Genomic DNA, 21,147 nt, shown 5'->3' with positions numbered 1-21,147 from the left:
GTCTGTGATATCTTCGCTTTTCTTTAGGCAAAACGATTTGCCTCCACTTCTCGACAGCGAGAAGCGTTTGCTTGGTGGAACATCGAGAATAGGCATTCTTCTTCGAGCCTGAGACGAGAAAAAATAACTTATTTTTTTAGGATTCTCTCCTGGACCTCGACTTTGTCAGAGTGTGTTAACCCGTGTATCTATGGCAATTGATTAGAGTTACTGCCTGAATGTTGAATTCGGCTTTCGATTTTTGAATTGAGAGCTAGTTCCATTTATGCTAAGTTTACGCAATATCAAAGCCTTGATGACATAGGTTTCCATTCTCTGTTCAAAGTCGGTTCGGCGTCTCGCTGTCCAATTTCTACTCTCGTGACCACCTCGACAAGCACCTAGTTCTTACAGTTCCTCGGTCCCTACGTGGGATGCTGCTAGTGAATACAATGCAACTTACTGACAATCCTGGATTTGCATCCAAAGCGGGTTTACCTCGTGCCTTCCGTTCTCCCTTTTCCATGCCTCTCTTCTCACTCCGGGCGCGCTATATGCGAGTTTTGAGAGACGACTGGGGCATTGGATTTTTGCTCGGGATTGTTTACCTCGGAAGGCCAATCTATTTGAGCTGTGGAGTGGTATGCACTATCTGCTGTGCACTTATTTTCCAGTCCCGCTTCGCTGGATGATTATACATGCTCAGGGAGACATCCAGGGATATTCAGGCAACCATTTTGATCGCATCACGTTAATTGACCTGGAAGCTACATTCCGAGGTTACCCTTTGAGAGTTGGAAGGTGGGCTCGTTTCCACGTGTTGGTGCCCAAGTCGGTGGTTTCTACTTGCGAATCTTCGCTTTTTGCGGATGCAGGCCTATGAATACACGGAAGGTAGTATGAGTGAGATGCGCCGAAATTGGGAAGGCTCTTTCAATACATTCATGAACCATTTCTATGTTTAAGCAAGCTGCTTCTCCACATCAGATGGTGGTGTCAGCATAGGATCTTCGTTAACAGCACCCCCGGGCATAGAAATCTCCATCTTCCGTCCTGCTTTCTCTTCAGCTGCAATCTTCTGCATAGCGGCGATATGCTCCTCGGACAACGAATTCACAAAGTCCGGCGACGGACTAGCCCAGACATAATCAACCCACTCTGCGCCCAATATATCCCGAATCTCTCGTGCAAGTTGCAAGATATGAGCGCCACGCGCGCGAGACCAGGCACGGTCCGTGACGAGACCTTCCTGGGGCGTGAGGATACTAGCGTTCGCAGCCGTTGGAACAGCGCTCGCTGGAACAAGGCTAGGAGTCGACGGGCCAGTTGATTTCAACCCAGTATCGAAATACGAGCCTTCATCATCCTCGTTCCAATTCTCCAATCCATCAACGATACTGTGCCACACGCGCAAAGTCTCATCCAACTCCGCAACGTTGCTAACACCCATAACGCTGACACCCAGTCTCCTCCCCGTGCCCATATTCGCAACTGACAAAAACCCTGGATCGGCGTCCGCAGCACGCGCAAGCGGCGCACCGAGACCGCCGGCCCGTGCGCCAACGCGCATCCACGATTCCAGCGCAAACCGAATCGCCACAACCTCGAGCTTCTCGCCGTGTCGCGACGCACAGTCTGAAACATTGCGGATAGCAGTGCGCAGGGCGTTCGGCGCAGGATGGAAATCGCCCATTGAGCCAATCGGCACGCCGTCACGACGAAGCAACCCCATTCCCAGCGGTGAAGCGTTAGGAACAACATCTACGCCCGCGGCAAGAAGCCTGGGCAGGGCGTGCGAGTGTAGCCGGGTGTTCTGCAGCGTGAAGTTGGCATACGACATGACGATATCCAGCGGCTCGCCCGTCTCGCGCAACACCGTCTCCGCCAGCTCGCTGAGTGTGTCGACCGGATATCCAGAGATACCTACGTAGCGCAGAACGCCCTCTTCATCGCGCAGACGGCGCAACTCCCGTACGGCTGTGACGACTTCTGCGGGCGTCACGAACTCCACATCGTGGCAGTACACTACGTCCAGGTAGTCTGTGTGTAGACGGCGTAGACTGCGGCGCACGCTGTGTCTGATCCATTGGGGGGAGTAGTCGAATGAAGCGCCTGCTATACGTCCGACTTTTGTGAGGATGTGGTATGTCTCGCGGGGGAAGTTGGTTTGCACGGTTTCTGTTGCGAGTGCGCGGCCGAGGAGTTCTTCGGCGGGGCCGTAGTAGGGGGATGTATCGAAAGCGCGAATACCGCGCGATAGTGCGCGCTGCACGAGTTCTGTTGTTGGGAGGGCGTAGGGATCGGCGTTGTATTGGGAATTGAATGTTGCGGTGCCCATAATGAGCGGCGGGAGGGCCGCGGACAGTGGGGTGGAGGGGCGCATGGTTTTGCGGTTTTTAATTCTGTTAATAGAGGGAAGATGGCTATGAATGTTCGAGTATCTTATGGAAATTGGTCAATTGGTCAATTGGTAAAATTCTTTGAAGAGGTATACAACGGTTTAGGGCCGATTTTTTTTGTCAGGAAAAGTGCCGTCCCTCCGTAGGCTCCGCTCCGGATGGCGCCATGGCGGGGAGGATTGCATTTCCTCCAGATCGGGAAATGGGGCCAACATCTGCCTTTGGGTTACATCTTTCCATTTGCAGTCACTTTGTTCAGATGCGATATCCTTTGAGAGGTGTCTTTGCAGCCTCGTGTAGGTGGGGCTGTCCTATGAGTTATGAGGTCACGTTGTCTCCTGGCAAATGATTGGTCATCAACCCTGAGTCATCCATCGAGCACTCAACCGACACTTCATACCTAAAGGAACCACTCAGACTGGCTATTTTATGAGCTACTTTTTGATCTCCGTAACTTACTACCAGCTAAGAAATACCTACGTGAAAGCTTGAAGAGCGCATCCGTATGAGCATTTGAGTTAGCATGGAAAATCTAAGTAAGACTAGGCATGTTCTTTGTCGACTACCCCGTCTCAGAAAAGAGACTATGAAACCATGGATGGTGTAGCGCATTGGCAGCACTGACTCGCAGCTCTGGTCGCAACTGTAGCATGCGATCTAACAGATCGCCCCCGAGATGATCCAGCCAGGGAATCAGGCGTCGCAGGTCTTGCGTCGGATACACAGGAAATGTAGGCTTGAATCCCGGCAACTGAGTGATACCCGGCCAAGTACGTTCGGATGGGGTTCCCAGGGTACGAAAGATCCTGAGTAGTTGATCGGCATTGGTGTTGCCTGGAAACAAAGGTCGACCGGCGTACATTTCGGCGATGATGCAGCCTGCAGACCAGATATCAATGCTGGTATTGTAGGAGTGGCTCCCCAGGAGCACATCCGGCGGTCGGTACCAGAGAGTGACCACCTCATTCGAGAAGGTATTGACGGGGATGCCAAAGGCGCGAGCGAGGCCGAAATCTGCTAATCTCAACCCTCCCTCTAGGTTAACGAGCAGATTCTGAGGTTTAAGATCCCGGTGCAAGACGCGATTCTCGTGACAATGGGCGATGCCTCGCAGCATTTGATATGCAAAGGACTTGATCGTGGGGAGATCGAGAGCGCCATCTCGGGCGTCCATGAAGCGCTTCAGGTCCTTGTCCATGTATTCTGATACCAAGACGAGCTTCTCACCGGTGTGGATCACGTCGTATAGGGCTAGGATGTTCTCGTGGCGGAGCTCCTTCATCAGGGAGATCTCTCGGATCGCAGTGGACGGTGTCCCTTCTTCGGCGTCAAGGTGAATCTCTTTCAAGGCCACCAACTCATTGGTTTTGTTGTTCCGGCCTTTGTAGACCTAGTCTTATCGTGAACAGACATTCTTGAAACAAATCCTGGAGCTTTCCTCGGGCCCCAAGCCGATGGGAATACCAACCGTTGCATAGGTGCCTTCGCCCAGCTGGGATCAAAGTAAGCCGGGTCAACGCAACCCTTTACTTGCTCCAGTATCACGACCATCATGTCATGATATGGGACTACGCCGTAAGGAAGGGTACATACCTTTTCTAACCGCTGAAAGGAGTTCAAAGTGTGAGTTGCCATGGTTTCGGTTGATTGGCTTCCGTGCGCTGGGGGAAAGGGGATGTGTTGACGCGCGAAGAGGAGGGATCTAGTTGAGACAAGTTTTAGAAACCGAGTCCAAATAGCGAAAAGTGCAAAAGAGTGATTCTAATACAGGCTGTGATATACCTTCAGATCCGCATGTCTCATAGAAGGTGACGGAGGGATTATGTTGAAGGCCGACGACTTGGGTGAAGTTCTGCGCAATTTCCCGTCAAGGCGACCGGGGGAGTCCTTAGACAAGCCAGGCAATGTACTCTTTGAGACTAAAATATCTGAGAAAGAAGAAATGATCTACCAAGTTCTTCTCGTAGTCCACCACCGGATATGAGAAGTCCTTCATGCACTGCATTATCTAGCCATTTCGCGGATATCGACCCACTCAATTTATATCTTATATTGTAGTATAGGAGAGGTCATTTCACCCAATGAGCTTGAGAATCCCCAAAATTGGCATCGAAGTCGGTTCTTTAACGTATAAACTTCGTAGAGTTCACTAACAAGCCTGTAGTCCCTCCGGGAAATATTCAATCTGCTGCAGCTTCAGCCCTATTCAACGGAATGCTAGCCCGGAGTAGCAACTTACTGCCCCCAAACATATTGAAGTCTTGGTTCAGCATGGACACAGAGTACGTTGCACAGGGTCAGTTGTGGGGGCGGCCCGTGGTGGAGTATATAAACCTTAGAAGGTTCACTGTGAGACTATCTAGACATCTACAGACTATGAGTTCAGTTGATGCATAGGTACCACGTAGCAAATGACTGACCGGGCTAGATGGTTCGTTCGACCGTAATACCTTCAGTTCATTAGAGCCCATTCCAACTTGTTACCTAGACGGCGAGGTCCACGGTTCTACTTGGGGAGCTTTTTCAGATAACTCGCCTGACGCCCTATGTTATACAAGCAGGGCTCGCGGGACAAAATAGGCACGACTTCTTCTTAAGGTGATCTGGACGCTAAATAGCAAGTCTTTTCAGACAGACGAAATAATTTGATGGCCAGAGGGATAAATGACGGTATTGGCAATCTCCACCCCTCTCTCAGATATAATAACTGTTTATATGCACATTCATATCTTGAGTAGACCCAAAGATCATGCTAACACTGTAATCCTCCGATATATAACCAATCGGTCCACTGTCTATGGCCGGCCTAGCAATCGGACTTTTGGGTGATGCTAGGTGGGCAATGGTATTTGCGATTCGGGGCCAAAATTGCTTCTTTCTTTCGAAATCAACGTCTTGCAGGCTTTGTGCTAGTATATACTTCATGGTTAGGCATCCACTAAGATCTTATTTTGTTGACTCTATCTAGCAGTTAAATCCTATTTTAACAGGCAAAAGCTTGTATAGCGACCTCAGGAGTGCAGACACTTAAGCTGAACTTTGCCGCAATGCTATGTAGTCCAAAAGCTTGACGGTTTGATCCCATCGGGCCGACCTCTCCCGCTTCCTTATTTGCCCTGTGGTAAGAGTCGATGAGCCATTCTCCGATAACTGTAGCAATATCCCAGGGTATGCCTGGCGAGGCAATTGGTCAAGGGGGAGATGAGATATCATTTGCGAATGCTTAGTTCTACTGAGCAAATAGCTGCGAGGGCTGTACACTCGAAAGAAATGAAAAAAGCCACACTCCTTGTGTGAGCCCAAAGATGAAGATAACCTCGGAAGTCGTTCCTGATCTCGAGGCGGCGGTGGCGAAAAAAAGTCGAGTACAAGGACTCCGTACATGTCTACAGGTTCATGCGTGACACCAAATAAGTCTAGACCGGACTTTATGTTGTACACAAGTCAATGCAAGTATATAGCTATTGTACATGAATCCTTTCCGGGAGAGAGTGGAGAAGGGGGTTGACGGAACGCGGCGCATCACAGATGATATACACAGACCGAAAGGTCAATGAGAGGGTCGGAGATGGAGGCAACACTTCCACATCCGACCGGAGAAGATGCCCGAGAAAGGGATTCGGGGACCATCTATAAGTATCAGAGAGATAGACCCCGATCTAGAAATCAAGGCGTCTTTCCCCAACAATAACCCAAACGCCATGCTATGCCAAACAAAGAAAGGACGAGCCGATCGGAAAAATGGAGCCAGTCGAAGGCGAAGGCTTCTGTCGCAGAAAGCGTGGAACGTGCTCGTAGGGAAAACCGGAAACCCGGAGGATCGCACTTATTGTCGTGATCATTTGTCCTTGTAGACTTTGGGGTTCCAGCCTTCCTTCAATTCCTTGTCGTGCGCAGCTTTGCGCTCAATCTCGCGGAACTCCATCTCTAAGCGCTCACGCGCACGCAAGATCTTGCTCTGCAGGTAGAAGCTGCCGCCCTTCTCGGGGTTGTTCGTATCAAACAGCTTCTTGAATCGGGCCATGACATGTTCGAGGTTGTGTTCGCCGGAGGCCGGGGCCTTGACGTTCAGGATTTTGCAGGCCTCATCGATGGTCACGCTGGAGGTTGTAGATGATACACCGGCTTTCTTTTGTTGGTGAGCGTATTTGCCGGATGCCTGGGCTTGCTTGTAGGCTTCGGCGAAGGCGCGGCCGAAGACCCGGGCTCCGGTCACGATGACTTGGGACACGATGCGATGAGCCTAACAGGGAGAATATTAGATGTTCATCTTTGCAAGTCGGAATTCATTAGATCAATGAACATACCATGGTGAGGAATTGCCGTCGGGGGGTGGCGATCACGGAGATATAGGTGGAGGGAAAAGAAGGGAAGGGGAAAATTTCGGCGGGTTTTTAGCGTCGGGAGAGAGCTCCAGGCACGGGCGTGAGGAGAAAGAGTATACGGGCTATAAGGACTATAAGATGTGAATTGATGATGGTTTTCGGTCGAATTCTAGACTCCGAAATCACTATCTTTTATCCAAATTCCATCCGAAGATGCCTCCGAAACACTAGAATATTCAACTCTTCACTCTACAGCCGTGACCTCCGTACCGAGAGTCACATGCCCAACCTGATCTCCCCGCAGATCTTGGACCGACCATGACGAACGATCATAAAAACCTCACTCGTCCCAGAGGATGAGTTGATTATCTCCCTATGACGTGCTCATAATTGAATGGCAGCTCTTGGTATGGTGTATCACGATACTGCCCTCAGAACTCCGGTCACTGATGAAGCCAGACGATCTTCCGTGGATAGATTCCATGGCACCCCCATCGCACGTACAAGAACATGCCCAGTCGGATTTTCAACCACCGACTGTTGCTGCCTTCTCCCCCTCGACAATTACCGGCTCGGCTTTAACCTCACGCCAACGCTCTAGTGTCATTGTGCATCGCAAATCACCTCTCCTCGTGGCTACACCACCTGCCATCACCCGAGCCCTAGCTTACTCGCACCCATTCCTTCTCCCCTTAAATAAACTCGCCGGGCTCATAACATGGACCTCTGGAGACCCCTGGCAGAGCTTCTTGCTCCTGGCCACATTTTGGATGATCGTGCTGTATAGCGATGTCATTATCCTTTGGGCAGGGCCGATTCTGGTCGTGGTTGCCTTGATCCTCGGCATGTACGCACGTCGTTACTCGCCACTATCATCGACCACATCAACGGGGGAAAAGCACAAGACTAAAGTTACCCAAGATAGCTCACTGCGTCATCAAAAGAGCCTAGACGAAATTGTTGATACGCTCCGCATCTTCACAACAAGATGCAATATCCTCCTTGAACCATTACTCGACCTCACCGATTTCCTATCTACCCAGCGCACTCCCACATCAGCGACCACTAGACCTGCATTGACAGCCTTGTTCATCCGCATCATCTTAGTAACTCCTGTGTGGATTGTGTTAACTCTACCTCCATTCTATTTACTCACTACACGTCGCATCATCATGACCCTCGGCACCGCATTTCTCACCTACCATTCCCGACCCTCCAGGGTCTCGCGTGTCATTCTGTGGCGATCTCGAGCCGTACGACGACTCTGCGCCGCAGCGACCGGTCTTCCACTCGCTGACATCCCGAGCCACCAACAAAAGGTCTCAGCCCAGGCCCAGGGCCAAAGCCAGGGCTTGAACATATCTACCCGACGACGAAACAACGAGGGTGTGCGGTTTACTTTCGTTGTATACGAGAATCAGCGCCGTTGGCTGGGCGTCGGGTGGACCTATTCATTGTTCCCGGCGGAACGTGGTCCTTGGACAGACGAGCATATGAACAATGTGGCGCCGAAGGAGACATTCGAACTACCAGATGTTCGAACAGGAGATGCTAAATGGCGCTGGGTAGAGGGAAGCGAGTGGCGTGTCGAAGGAGCGGACAACTTCAATGGAAAATCAGACTCGAAGGGGTCAACCGGTGAGGGATGGATCTACTACGACAACAAGGTTGGTTATCTTCTCTTCAAGGGTTCCGATGTTTTTTTTTGTGCTTCTCGCTAACAGATCCTCAGTGGAACGATGGGCGCCGCGGCCAAGATGGATGGGATCGTTATACCCGCCGACGCAAGTGGTACCGTGACGCTGAATTAGCGGATCTCTCACCCCCAGAAACTGAAAATGGCTCCGAAGAAACCATATCGGGCCTCACCCAGGCCCTGGAGAGGCAAAGGGCACAACGAAATGCCGATGATGCCGACGCACAGAGCATTGTCCCCTCTTCCTCTTCCAACTCCCGACGACGCCGCTGGTTCAGCGGTGGCAAGGATTTGGACAAAGAGGTTGCCAACGGCGGGTCGCCCACTGACAGTGGGCGTGCCACGGGATTTTCTGGTGCAGGCGATGCATCAGGCACCTCGCAGCCTATCAGCATAAAGAACTCCCGCAAACCGTATCATGTACGCGAAGGAAGTATAGCAACCAGTGATAGTGCCAGTCTGCGGGAGAAAGAGATAGCGAATTCGCAAGATCATGTCGACCGGTGGTCCACACGGGCTGCGGGTGGCACGGAAAGAGCAGAAAGGGAATGGGGGCTCAGCGATGACATGAACATGGGGCTGAGCTGATGTGTGTGCATTTTCCATGAACTATGAGATTATTCCCGTTTGGCTTCGCGACTACCTAAGGCACATGGCTACATATTATTCTTTAAGAGCGTCAATATTCTTATTGTTTGAAGTATAAAACGAGCAAGGCAATTCTAGACTTTTTGAAGGCTTCTCTATATCTAGAATCTCAGATCTAACCTTTTTTCTTCCAATATGTGGCTTCTACTCGTCCATTTTAGGTATCGTCTGGGTTTTGTTTTGTCGAAGTGTGGCCGACACCACTTTTTGGAAGCAACCTTTCCCCTCTGCCTTACTCTTCTCCTTTAGTTTTCATCCTCGCTTTGATACTTTCCTTCCTCCAAAGCTCGAGATCTTCCTCTCCAACACTGAGCCGTTTTCAAGGTTCTACAATCCACCCAAGAACTTGTTTGAAATGACGAGTCCAACTATTTCATCATCTCCAACATCCCAGCCTCAATTACCCATCCGGTTTTGATCTTCTAAGCCAATGATCCCGGTTCTATACTATGGACAGCTCTCAAAGAAGCATCCGAGAGCCAGAATTTTGTGTATGCCCATACAACAGCTTGTATTGTCTGGTGGGAAGGCGACAACACGAGAGCATCGAATGATGCAACCGCACTAGCTCGCCCACTGACTGACCGATCCAAACCACACCCATTCCAATTGAGATTAGAACAAGCGATCAGACTCCCGGCTGAACAATCGTTCGTACCAGCATGAAGCAGGTTGATGATTACCACGACACAGAACGGCCGACCTCGACCCATTTGGCCTACATCAGCCATAGTGCAATCAACGCACATGGCGAATATGAAGCACAGATGATTTGGCTAGGCCACGCTGAGAAGTACTCTGTCCAATCTCAACAACAGCATCATTGCCTCGGATACGGATGCCTTCGTGTTCCTTGATTGCTGCTATCCAGGTGCAGTACGTTCGCACCAAGTACAATCTACAGGTACTTGCACCTTGCAGACCAAATGACCGTTAAAGGCCGAGGCACCGCCTACATCTCATTTATATGACGATTCTGTTGTGTTTTACAGTCCCAACAAAGGCGATGGAGCACTGGAGATTCTTTTGACGAGATTGTTCAAAATATGATAGCAATGAAGGTGCCAAAAGTGCCAATTCATCATTTTGTCGCACTAGGATAGACGAGACCAATCATTATCTCGCTGTAAGAAGGTCGGCCAACACTCGTTCCTTCGTAATCATCTACAGACGTTGGGCCGCAAAGGAAAGAAACGGAGGTAATTGTTTCACTCTTACGGTTCTACGGAGCAAACAACAAGAGACTCCGTTAGTTTGGTTGAACAGCTTTCCCAAGATTTCCGATGAATTTAGTGGATGTCTATAAAGCAGATGAATCGACCGTTGGCTGTGTACGAATGTCGTGGCATCTTTGGTCCCGTTTTAGAGCGTTGTCGATCTGGAGCTGTCAGCTCGAGTGATTGGTCCTACCTTGACACCTGGAAACCCTCTTCTCCGTGAGCATGGGATTGAATAATGCGATGCACACCTACGCTCAGTTCACAGATCTAGTGTTTGGATCAATACCAGCTGGTGAGACGACCCCTCGATAAGAAACCATCATCCCGGCAACGGCCGATTCGATTACTGGCCGTCGAGAATGGATAACCAAGGCGATACAGCAGCTGTATGTTTATTGTGAGTGTCCTCTTTGGTGACTAGGGACATACGTGCGACTGTGGTGAATGGTAGATGTAGCTACGCATTTTCTACATGTGTGATATTTGATATTAGATGCCGCGCAGGATATAAATATACATGTCTATCTATTTCACAGAGCTCCTTTCCCCATCTAGTATATACAACCAATATCATAATAACAAAACAGTGTTTCGATAGAAAATAGCCAGGGGCCAGCTATGCAAGGATCAATTCCCAACCCAGCTCCTCGATGATGTCCAACCAATGTACCTTTTCCCGACGATTTCCCCCAAGAATCTTGGCTTCAAGACTGGCGTCCTGCCTCGCCCACAAAATCCTCAACAATTCCTTCGCCCGTCGAACATTTCCAATCCCAAAGTTATCTTGTAGCTTGCCCAGAGATTGAAGTACAACTTCTCTATGTGTCACGTTGTCAGTCTCACATCCCGCGATAAACAGCGGGAACGTGAGCGCCGAGTACTCGCAATGCTCGCCCAGCGGAAAGGCTCCAATGCGGGAAAGACAGCGGTATAAGGCGGTGCTCTTCGGCGTGGAGATCAGCGGAAGCCAATCGGACGTTGAGAGAGAAGGATACTCTGCTGTCTGGGAATTGGCGATGGTACCAGAGTTGGTAGACAGAGAGGCATCCGAATAGTTTCTGCTGATGCGTTCCATGATTGAGTGAAGATAGATAAATCCTGCATCGCGGAAACATTCTGCTACAAGTCGCAGCCGGGTTAGGGTTGTTGGCGATGTCCCTGGTGGGATTATGTGAGGAGTGAAAGTGTGAGACCAAGTGACGAGCGACTCGTTTCTGGGAGGTGTTAGTGCTAATATTCGACTTGGTAACTTCCTAAAAGGAGAGACATACATGGATGCAACACTGAGTCGGAGAGCCAATGTATCGCTTTGAATGGAAGGCAGTTCTGCGATCCGTACACAGAGCTTAAGGATTTCCTCAGTATACCCGATATATATATCAAGTTTGGGGATACCAATATCACTGTCGACAACGATATCCGCAGAAATGCGATTACGCTTGATGATTCGGGCCATGTTGTAGGCATAGACGAATCTATAATACGCGATAAAATGTAAGCGTTTGATGATATGGGTTATGGGCCATAACACTTACAATCCACGCAGGAACTCGGCGGCATCTCGATCCATTGAAGCAAATCCTCCGCGGGAAACGATCAAGCATTGCAGCGCGTTAAGATGAACAACCCATTGTTGAACACTGCCACGCACTACCTCGTATTTGCATAGTAGACCGACTGTTAGCAAAGCATCATCAGGGAGTACCTCCATTGAACACTGGTCCAATGCTGCACGGAGCCCGTTGAGTGTTCCAGTATAATACTTCATAGCAGCTGTCTGTGCTCCAAACCCTTGGGAGCGATTCGCTAAGTGAAGGGCAGAGATGGCGCATAAAGCCTTCATCAGTAGAGGCGACGACATCGCCCTAGGAATCAACATTGATCGCAGGGGATTATCATCGCTCTCGAGGTTTGCTAGCAGCCGGGATCCTTGCTCCATGTGATATTGAAGGTAGTGAGTCTCATGGGTTGAGAGATGACTGATGTATCCTTGAGGCTGCGGGGTCACCTCGACAGAGTCACACAGATCAAGATCCTGGCTAGAACGGTGTTCTTCGGGTTCCCCGGCAGGACTATGGGAAGATTCAAGAAGTCTATGATCCTGAGGAGAATTGGATCCAGTCCAACTCAAGAAATTCTCTGACCTAGGAGATGGACGGGTCTCAAGCCAAGTATCTGAGGATGGTGACGGCGCAGGCGAAGGCAACTGAGACGGGGACGTCCCACTAAGTCTCCGACGTTTAGATGATTCGGTTTGTACAAATATCGGCGCTGATGGACCAAGTGGCTCTACCCACATAGAGCCATAGCCCTCGCATGCCCGGCCTTGCTTAAAACAGTTGTTGCAACTTATCAGGTTAGTTACGGAACTTGTAATCAAATTTCTGCACGGACCTTGGCTTGGCCTTATCACAGGCCTTGCGTCGCTTCTTGCAAGTTATACATCCTGAGCGAGTCCATGCCGTACCGGACTGTCGTGTCCTACCCTTCTTTGGGGCTGAAGTGGGCTGGCCTGGTGCGAAGGAAGAAAACTGCCCCGCGCCATCCAGAGGGAAAGCATTCATAGTGTCAAGGAGCCACTGGGGAGGATGGGTATGCTGGGGTAAGGACTAATGACAGCATGCTTATCGCGATCTTGCACAAATTCAGACAAGCCTACGCCGCTACACAATGAACCGATCAATTTATCAAGGCGTTATCGATAGCCAATTGCACTAGACCAGATCGGGGCAATATCACGCTGTCCCCCGCATCCACGTGATCTGCTACCGGTGGATTTGAAATCACGTGAGATCATACTCTAAATGATCCTCTCCAACCTGTACTCCTAACAATTGAGGCATTATGTGTTTATTTGACTGAACTGGGTACAAGGTAATTCTTAAAATTATCTGACGAAGTGCTTTCTTCCAACCTCATGCCCTACAACGATGAGCCATGCATTTTGCCCCCAATTGTCCAGCGCCAAGACTCCACTGATTTTCTCCAAGACTCCACTTTTCCTGGCCTGGAGCCTTTCCTAATCAGGCAGGTACAAGCAGGGACCTTAGGTAACCAGATAAGATGGGCCGCCAGGGTCTCCCAGGGTCTCCCATGTTGCGACGAGATACTTAACTGCAGTCATTGGGCCTGGTTTTATCAGTTGACCATCTCTCTTCGCATCTTCACTTAACTGTCCTCACTTCTCTGTGGATTGTGGAATTTCGCCTTAAGTATCGCCCACAATACGTCCTTATCATTAAGTCTCCCAAACAGCCCGGACAATTATCTCTTGCAACTACCTAGGTATATTTACCTACCTCACGCCGCCAATATGGTAGCCAACCACGGCCCTCACCCTTTTGACCCTATCAGGCCAGAGGAGATCAAGCTCGCAGTGCGCATCCTCGAGGCGACCTTCCCCGGCGTCTCTCTGCGCTATAAGCGCATTGATGTCAATGAACCTATTAAGAACGATGTGATCGCATACATTGAAGCGGAGCGGTTACGGCGGCCTTTGCCCACACCCCCAGCCCGTCTTCTCTACGTGCTCTTCCACCGTCTTGATACCGGTGCATTCTACAAGGCCATTCTCAATGCTGATAAGCGCATCGTCGTCTATGCTAAGGAGCTTCCGAAGGAAGTTCAGGTGAACACAGCCCTCTCCCAAATATATGCCAGGAGCTTACTAACACTTGTGTCTCATAGGGTCCTATTGATGTCGACGAAATCGCTGCAATTGAAGAAATGTGCATGAAGCACCCCGCGGTATTGGCTGAGATTGAGAAATTGCAATTGCCCGCGGGCGTCACCGTCTGCAACGATCCTTGGATGTATGGCACGGACAATGACAACGAGGACCGTCGACTTTTCCAATGCTTTATGTACATGGTTGAGGTCGATCACCCCCAGAACAATCACTACTCTCTGCCTTGTAAATTCTCACCAGTGTTTGACGGTCTCACTCACGAGTTGATCCGCATGGACTACCTTCCTGGCGGTGCTGATTTTGAGACCACCTCTACTCAACCATGGAAGCCTGTCAAGACAGTCCAGTACGCCCATGACCTTTTGGATGAACCCCTCCGTACCGACCTCAAACCCTATATCGTGCAACAGCCCGAAGGCCCTTCCTATTCAGTGGATGGCAACTCCGTATACTGGCAGAAATGGCGCTTCAGGGTCGGTTTCAATGCTCGTGAGGGCTTAGTTATCTACAACGTCACATATGACAACCGAAACCTCTTTTATCGTTTGGCCGTATCTGAGATGACTGTTCCCTATGGAGGTAAGCTACATTATATCCCGTTATTTTCGATTCCTTCCGAATCTCACTTACACGAATCTAGATCCCCGTGCCCCTTACCATCGCAAACAGGCGTTTGATGTTGGCGACACTGGCTTTGGTATGAATGCCAACCAGCTAGCTCTTGGGTGCGACTGTCTTGGTCATATCAAGTACTTTAATGGCTACCGCAACGACTCTAAGGGCAATCCATTAGAGTTGAAGAACGTGATCTGTATGCACGAGCAAGATAACGGTTTACAGCACAAGCACACCAACTATCGGTCTGGTGCTGCTACCGTTGTGCGTAACCGCCAGCTGGTCCTTCAGATGATCTGTACCGTGGCAAATTACGAGTACATCTTCAACTATATCTTCGACCAAGCCGCTAATGTTGAATTGGAAGTCCGCGCCACCGGCATTCTTTCCACCGTCCCATTCGATAATGAGAACGGGCAAACCGTCCCTTGGGGAACCAACGTCGGTCCCGGCGTTATGGCTCCGTTCCACCAGCATATGTTCTCGCTTCGCGTTGACCCCGCTATCGATGGGTTTAAGAACACCATCTACTACGAAGATAGCGTGCCCATGCCGGAAGATGAAAAGAACCCCTACCTTGTAGGCTATGTCTCCAAGCCTACAGTGATGCGTACAGCAGGCACAGCCAACACCAGCGTGGACCGTCACCGCGTCTTCAAGATCCGCAACGACAACATCACCAACCCTATCACTTACAAGCCCGTTGCATATAAACTCATGGCAGCTCCCAGCCAAATGCTTCTAGTCAGCAAGAACGCACCCGGCTACCGCCGTGCTGAATTCGCCACCAAGCCAATCTGGGTCACCAAGTACCAAGACGATGAATTATACGCTGCAGGCGAGTTCACCAACCAAAGCCGTCGTGCCGAGGGCGTTGAGACCTGGGTGCAGCGCAAGGACAACGTAGAGAACGAAGATGTCGTCCTATGGCACAGTAAGCATTCTTCCCCTTGACCTGATCTATACTATATAGCTAACATTCTCATCAGCCTTTGGTCTTACCCACAACCCCCGCATCGAAGATTTCCCCGTCATGCCAATGGAGCGCATCAGCGTCATGCTGAAGCCCGATGGGTTCTTCAACAAGAACCCTGCTCTCGACGTGCCGCAATCTAGCCAGCTGTTCAACAAATCCTCTCTACACCCCGAGGAAGCAGCTGCCTGCTGTGCCGGGTCTTCATCTGCTGGCACCAAGGCCAAGCTTTACAAACGCACTGACTAGTTTGCTGTCTTTTAAACCCGTAGATACCCAATACCTTATACATGGTTCAAACAACTATTTCTTTTGGCTTCAGATGGAGATTTGATAAATCGGTCTAGCGACTACTTGATTCTTTGCTAGAATGCAGCCTGCAATTGGGGCACCATGATATTTTATGATTCACTTTCTCAATGGAGCATGATTTTTGACGAGTTATCTACTATAGTAATATTACAGATGCTCACCAGAACAGTAAGTAGATGGGAAAAGGTGACACTTATGTCCAAAAATGCATAATTCTGCGAACAGGGTTATATCAACAGGGGATAATAATGATAATATCAGGCAGAGGAACAGGAGATAGTTTAATCACTACATGCGAAAAGATTTGTGAAACGCCGAGCTAGACTGAATCCAAAACGACAATAGACAGCTGGATAGATGTAAGGCATATGACAAAGAAAGAGGAGACAAAATCTCAATATAGATCCAAGAAGATAAAATTCGCCAATATCATTCCTTCATGTGACAATTAGCATGTGCAAGGCGCCAATTCCCGCGCCTTTACCGATGGCCCGAACCAGGGTTTTGAGAAGGATTATGGCTCTCAAACAGATCCTCTAGGTATGCGCTAGGAGCACGACCCTGCGGCGCCTGATTCAGGTTCAAAGAGCTCGTCGAAGCGCCCACGTAAGACTGGCGCTGATTATGCGAATCATGGTAGACACCGGCCGGAGGCAGGGAAGGTGATGAAAGACCAGCAGTGGGCGAGTATGGGGCTTCTCCGCCTGCCGGGTTGGAGGTACCGGCAGCAGCGTAGTATCCAGCGGGCAGGTATGTTGAGCCACGATTTCCCGTAGTTCCTGCAGCGGTGAGGCTTGCATGCGACCCGGTAGGACCGCCTGCAGTGGGCGAGAAGAAAAGACCGCTGCCCGCGCTTGGGGCCCGGTTGGACTTGTAGCTTACGCGAGTGGCGGTGCCGACCTTATTGAGAGATACGTCGGCCACCGGGGCAGCATGGTAAGCGGTAGATCTCTTCTTTCTGCTGCCGCGCAGCAGGCGCTTGGATTCCGAGGCATGCATTACGGCTGCGCGCCGTACAGAGCGATTTACAGACCATGCGACCATTGCGCGCCAGGCAAGGAGTATTAGACCGATCAGTCCCAGCGCGGCGCCGACAGCGATGAACACTGTTCCTTCTGGAGCATTGCTCTCTTGCATATATGGAGCGTTGGCTGTGGGGGGTATTGTCACTATGGCAGCGGCGGAAGTGGAGGAAGAGGAGGATGTTGATGATGTCGTTGTCGTGGAGACGGATGATGATGTTGTTGTTGTACTACTGTCAGTCGTGGAGGTAGAGGTAGAGGTAGAGGATGTGGTGGTGGTTGTATCCATGGTTGTACTTGTACTTGTAGACGACGAACTCGTTGTGCTGGTACTAGAACTCGACGTGGAGGTGGAAGTTAAAGTGGAGGTAGATGAGGATGTGGTGGTTGTCGCAATATCTGTAGCTGTGGTCTCGCTCACGCTAGAAGTTCTTTGAGTGGTGGAGGGATCGTCGGTGGTCTTAGCGGCATCGGTAGTATCCGTTGATGTATCATCTGCCGGTATGGCAGAGACTTGAGCAGCGATGGCAATGATCAGAAACAGTAAGAAAAGGAATGAAGGCTTGGCTTTCCCAAGCCCTTGCGGTAGAAGTCGCATGGCGGCGTAAACAATTGATTAGCCGGTTCTCCACAGGGTGCGGGTCACTTGGAGTGGGCGCCGATCCCAACGACGGGAACGAGGTCGATTGTCGATTCTTATCAGGTCAATAATGAGGATTGGACGGCAATTCTGAGATATCTGATGCTGATTTTGAAAACGACTGCGAGTTGTCTCTCGTGGAGGATTGGCCAGCTGATCGTGCACTCAAGCTGCAGGACACGGATCCACAATCGACCGATCCTCTTGGGATGAGGCCTCGGGATATTCTACAGGACAAACGAGTGCCTCTTCAAAGCAAGGATAGCGAGCGTCACAAGGTGCCCAACGGAAAGACCCTCGGAAGTGAGAATTCGAGGGAAGCCAAATGGCGCCAACGCTAAAGGAGATTCGTGCCTCAGGCAGGACTGGGACTGTCACCTGACGGATTCTAAAAACATGCGACTGTACGGAGTATTTACGTCGGCAAAGCTAACAGTTGAAAAAGCTGGTGAATATGATATATCGTACATGCAAATACGAGAAGATTGCCCCTGAAACCCGCAAAAAACAATTTAGACTGCAGCAAATTGAGGTGTATTCCAAAAAAAATAAAAATAACCTCACATCGCTTCAAGTTACTGTGCTTTCTTTTGCACAGCAGCTGAGGTGTCCTTCTCAAATGCAGCATAAGGAATCTCGAGACTGCTCAGGGCATTGATGCCAATGTACAAGATTGCGAGGAATAAGAAGGTAGCCATAAGGCCCATGAAAATTCCTGAGAGGAGGTGAGTATAGTGAATAGAAAGGGGGTCGGATTGATAGAGACATACCTGGAGTGAAGTATTGATACTCTCCGAAAAGGGAAGTGGACTTATTTGATGGGGCTGAAGTACTACCATGGGCGGAGTAGTCACGCTTCAGACCCATGTGGATTGTCTCTTGGTATGAATCCTCGGAGGCTTCGTAGATAACGGAGTCTGTCTCTGGGAACTCTCTTGGCGAGGTGATGTAAAGAATGGTATACTTTGAGGAGGAAGGAATTCGATCAACGACATCGGCAAGGAAGCCATCTTAACAGAGTTAGTGAACACATAAAGAAAGTGCATGGGATACACTGTATACATACCGAATCCAGAAAGCTGCTGTGCACGGTCCGAGCCGAGCGATAGCATGGGGAATTCAACATCGATGATTCGGGGGCCATGTTCAAAGTATGATGGGTACGATCCAGCTTAATATTGTTAGTTTCGATGTTCTTTGCGGGTTTGCCAGGTCCATCACAGCAACTTACAAACAGCGTCCACAGCAGTAGTCTGGGCCTTGCACTTCTCCTCCAAAAAGCTCTTGATCTCTTTGGGGTCTATTGAGCCAGCAACCTCGTTGACGCTCATTTTAGATCTGATCGACCTGTCTTTCCCGAGCACCTTCGCACCCAAGCGGGGTGCCGACTTGCGCGTCGAGAAGTCGGAGCTGTGCACACCGGGCTGATACACAACGACATAATAATCGGAGGGACAGGTAGTGAGAGATGAGTATAGGTTCTCAAGGAGTGAAGCCCCAGACTGGATATAAGCGGAGTTCGTCAGGACCCTGGGTAAGAAGCGGTTAGTTAACCGCAACTGGAGGCGTTCACATGTGCAATCGAACATACTCAGAAGTTGAGGCTAGGAAAAAAGGCGAGGTATCTCTGAAAGCATTAACAGCAGCTGCTCCGAGGGCCAATAGCCCAAACCTGCTGAGATACATTGTGCTTGACGTGGGGATGGGTCGGGTTGGCGATGATGTTGCCAGCGGGAGGTGTCCGACTTGGCTCTCGGAGGCGGTCGAGAGGCCGGGCCCGCTTGAGCTTTCATATCAACTTTTTTTTCATCGGGCGCAAATTCAGCAGAACAACCTACCAAACCCTACTTGTTATTTCATTTAAATATCTGAGATTAGGATCGCATTCACCATGGGTCCTAATTTGAAAAAGCGCAAAGTTGTTGCCGAGCCCAAAGTTGAAGAGATTACATTCGACCTTGATTCTCGCCAGGAATACCTGACTGGATTCCACAAACGCAAAGTGCAGCGCGCCAAGCATGCGCAAGACAATGCAGAGAAGAGATACAAAGAGGAGAGGAAGGTTGAACGGAAAAAGGTTCGACAGTCTACGATCTTCGCTTCGAGGCGCCTGCTAATTGGTCTAGATTCGCGAGGAACGCAAGAAGAACTTTGAACACGCAATTGAGGAACACAAAGCCGTTCTGAAGCGTATGAAGGAAGCTGCTGGGGATATCAGTGAAACGGAAGGCGAAAATGAGGACGAAAGTTGGGAAGGAATTGAAGAGCCTCCAGCAGTGGACTACGAAGCCGAATATGTCGACGAGGACAAATATACAACGGTCACAGTCGAAGAAATGGATGCATCTCGTGAGGGTCTGTTGAAGGCTTCCAGAGGAGAGGACTCAGAAACCGAAGAGAAAAAGACATATCCAGCCGAGTCGACAGAGGACGACACAAAAGCCAAGAAGAGAAGACCCCGAAGTGCAGCATCAGAGGCAGCCAGGAAAAAGAAGAGAAACTTCCGCTACGAGACCAAGGTGGAGCGCCGACAAACAATGCTCAAGCAACGTGCTGTGAAATCAAAGAAAGCCAAGGCACGGAAGGAGGCTTGAGCAAATCATTCTAAAAGGAGGTACGACATCATATGTGCATCTACTCGGCTTTCAGCAGTTATCTGTTATTCAATTTTATGGATCAGGCGTTACAAATTATGTAAAATGCAATGGAGATACAGGAAAATAGTGGACACCGTAGTGCATGTTGCATGATCAAAGGTATTGCTATCAAAGCGCTGCATCTGGTCCATGTAGTTGAAACCAGCGTAACACAAACAGTCAAAGTATGAAAAAGCAGATGACAAACGAGAGAATGGAGCTTGTATCCAACACAATGCCTCCCAGTATCCCGCATCCATCACTGGTTGGTACCAGCTTAGATATCAGCCATCTGGGATGCAAGGTCGTCGAGCTCCTTCTTGACAGTGCTGTGCTCCTTGATCGCATCCTCGTATCGTTGCTCCAGCTTGGCGTGTTGGTCCTCAAGTGCCTGCACCTTCCGCTCGTAGTGACCAGCCTTGATGTCGGTTTGGCGGAGCCTAAGTGTCCAAAACGTTAGTACTTAGTTGTGACAAAAAAAAGTGGCTAGACGTACTTCTCGTTTGTTTCCCGCAGAGTCTTGTCGTTCTCCTCGGCCTCCTCCTCGAGGAGCTGCACCCGTCGCTGAAGGGCCTCGTTCTGGGTGTCGTGCTGGAGACTCTGGCTGGCAGCATCCTTGGCCTCCTTCAGGGCGGCCTCAGCCTTCTCAACCTCTTCCTCCAGGAGCTGGTTACGGTGGTTGAGGGATGTGATCTCTTGTTCCTTAGACAAATTCTCCTGTTCCAAGGTCTTGACCTTGGCCTTGAGCTCATCGACAAGCTCATGAGCCTCGTCAGCCTCGGCGCGGAGGGCAACCATGCGCTGAATACCGACATGTTAGTCAAATTCCTTGTGGGGAAATAATGGAATGCTAGGGGTTATGCATATGTGCATATAACGAGGGGGTATGTGATTTTGAGCGACAGTTTGCAAGCTACCCCGCCGGGCAGGGGGTCTTGGTAACTTACCTCCTTGATCTTGTCCATTTTGAGGGTATTGAAAAGGAAGTAAGGGA

General features: G+C 50.0%; 10 protein-coding genes across 10 annotated transcripts; 3 read left to right on the top strand and 7 right to left on the bottom strand.

The window, feature by feature from the left end:
- Positions 1–940: 940 nt before the first annotated feature.
- Positions 941–2,362, bottom strand: N7457_004542 (D-arabinose 1-dehydrogenase (NAD(P)(+)) ARA2; the record flags this gene model as incomplete). The annotated part of the gene is made up of 1 exon (XM_057175587.1): positions 941–2,362. One exon carries the CDS (start codon positions 2,360–2,362, stop codon positions 941–943), a length of 1,422 nt encoding a protein of 473 aa, XP_057032634.1.
- A 578-nt stretch (positions 2,363–2,940) lies between these two features.
- Positions 2,941–4,013, bottom strand: N7457_004541 (uncharacterized protein; the record flags this gene model as incomplete). Its single annotated transcript, XM_057175586.1, has 3 exons — positions 2,941–3,768; positions 3,847–3,870; positions 3,972–4,013. 3 exons carry the CDS (start codon positions 4,011–4,013, stop codon positions 2,941–2,943), a joined length of 894 nt encoding a protein of 297 aa, XP_057032633.1.
- Positions 4,014–6,216: 2,203 nt separating this feature from the next.
- Positions 6,217–6,688, bottom strand: N7457_004540 (import motor complex subunit PAM16; the record flags this gene model as incomplete). Its single annotated transcript, XM_057175585.1, has 2 exons — positions 6,217–6,621; positions 6,686–6,688. 2 exons carry the CDS (start codon positions 6,686–6,688, stop codon positions 6,217–6,219), a joined length of 408 nt encoding a protein of 135 aa, XP_057032632.1.
- Positions 6,689–7,152: 464 nt separating this feature from the next.
- On the top strand, positions 7,153–8,987 carry N7457_004539 (PEX28-32 family peroxisomal membrane protein; the record flags this gene model as incomplete). The annotated part of the gene is made up of 2 exons (XM_057175584.1): positions 7,153–8,370; positions 8,436–8,987. 2 exons carry the CDS (start codon positions 7,153–7,155, stop codon positions 8,985–8,987), a joined length of 1,770 nt encoding a protein of 589 aa, XP_057032631.1.
- A 1,896-nt stretch (positions 8,988–10,883) lies between these two features.
- Positions 10,884–12,831, bottom strand: N7457_004538 (Zn(II)2Cys6 transcription factor; the record flags this gene model as incomplete). Its single annotated transcript, XM_057175583.1, has 4 exons — positions 10,884–11,481; positions 11,539–11,742; positions 11,803–12,615; positions 12,662–12,831. The coding sequence occupies 4 exons, from the start codon at positions 12,829–12,831 to the stop codon at positions 10,884–10,886; spliced, it is 1,785 nt and encodes a 594-aa protein (XP_057032630.1).
- Positions 12,832–13,580: 749 nt separating this feature from the next.
- N7457_004537 (uncharacterized protein) lies at positions 13,581–15,792 on the top strand (the record flags this gene model as incomplete). The annotated part of the gene is made up of 4 exons (XM_057175582.1): positions 13,581–13,895; positions 13,955–14,534; positions 14,596–15,504; positions 15,560–15,792. 4 exons carry the CDS (start codon positions 13,581–13,583, stop codon positions 15,790–15,792), a joined length of 2,037 nt encoding a protein of 678 aa, XP_057032629.1.
- A 543-nt stretch (positions 15,793–16,335) lies between these two features.
- Positions 16,336–17,475, bottom strand: N7457_004536 (uncharacterized protein; the record flags this gene model as incomplete). The annotated part of the gene is made up of 1 exon (XM_057175581.1): positions 16,336–17,475. One exon carries the CDS (start codon positions 17,473–17,475, stop codon positions 16,336–16,338), a length of 1,140 nt encoding a protein of 379 aa, XP_057032628.1.
- A 617-nt stretch (positions 17,476–18,092) lies between these two features.
- On the bottom strand, positions 18,093–19,203 carry N7457_004535 (Ac45/VOA1 transmembrane domain-containing protein; the record flags this gene model as incomplete). The annotated part of the gene is made up of 5 exons (XM_057175580.1): positions 18,093–18,232; positions 18,288–18,527; positions 18,584–18,688; positions 18,749–19,047; positions 19,109–19,203. The coding sequence occupies 5 exons, from the start codon at positions 19,201–19,203 to the stop codon at positions 18,093–18,095; spliced, it is 879 nt and encodes a 292-aa protein (XP_057032627.1).
- Positions 19,204–19,408: 205 nt separating this feature from the next.
- N7457_004534 (rRNA-processing protein RRP17) lies at positions 19,409–20,111 on the top strand (the record flags this gene model as incomplete). Its single annotated transcript, XM_057175579.1, has 2 exons — positions 19,409–19,594; positions 19,644–20,111. The coding sequence occupies 2 exons, from the start codon at positions 19,409–19,411 to the stop codon at positions 20,109–20,111; spliced, it is 654 nt and encodes a 217-aa protein (XP_057032626.1).
- A 319-nt stretch (positions 20,112–20,430) lies between these two features.
- N7457_004533 (tropomyosin) lies at positions 20,431–21,118 on the bottom strand (the record flags this gene model as incomplete). Its single annotated transcript, XM_057175578.1, has 3 exons — positions 20,431–20,593; positions 20,650–20,954; positions 21,101–21,118. 3 exons carry the CDS (start codon positions 21,116–21,118, stop codon positions 20,431–20,433), a joined length of 486 nt encoding a protein of 161 aa, XP_057032625.1.
- Between the last annotated feature and the right edge of the window lie 29 nt (positions 21,119–21,147).

The sequence above is a fragment of the Penicillium paradoxum genome (assembly GCF_028828445.1).
Source record: "Penicillium paradoxum strain IBT 22861 chromosome Unknown utg000004l_segment0_segment0, whole genome shotgun sequence".
NCBI classification, from domain to species: Eukaryota; Fungi; Ascomycota; class Eurotiomycetes; order Eurotiales; family Aspergillaceae; genus Penicillium; species Penicillium paradoxum.
The sequence above is the reverse complement of the archived record's forward strand: the minus strand, read 5'-3'. Positions and strand labels throughout refer to the sequence as shown.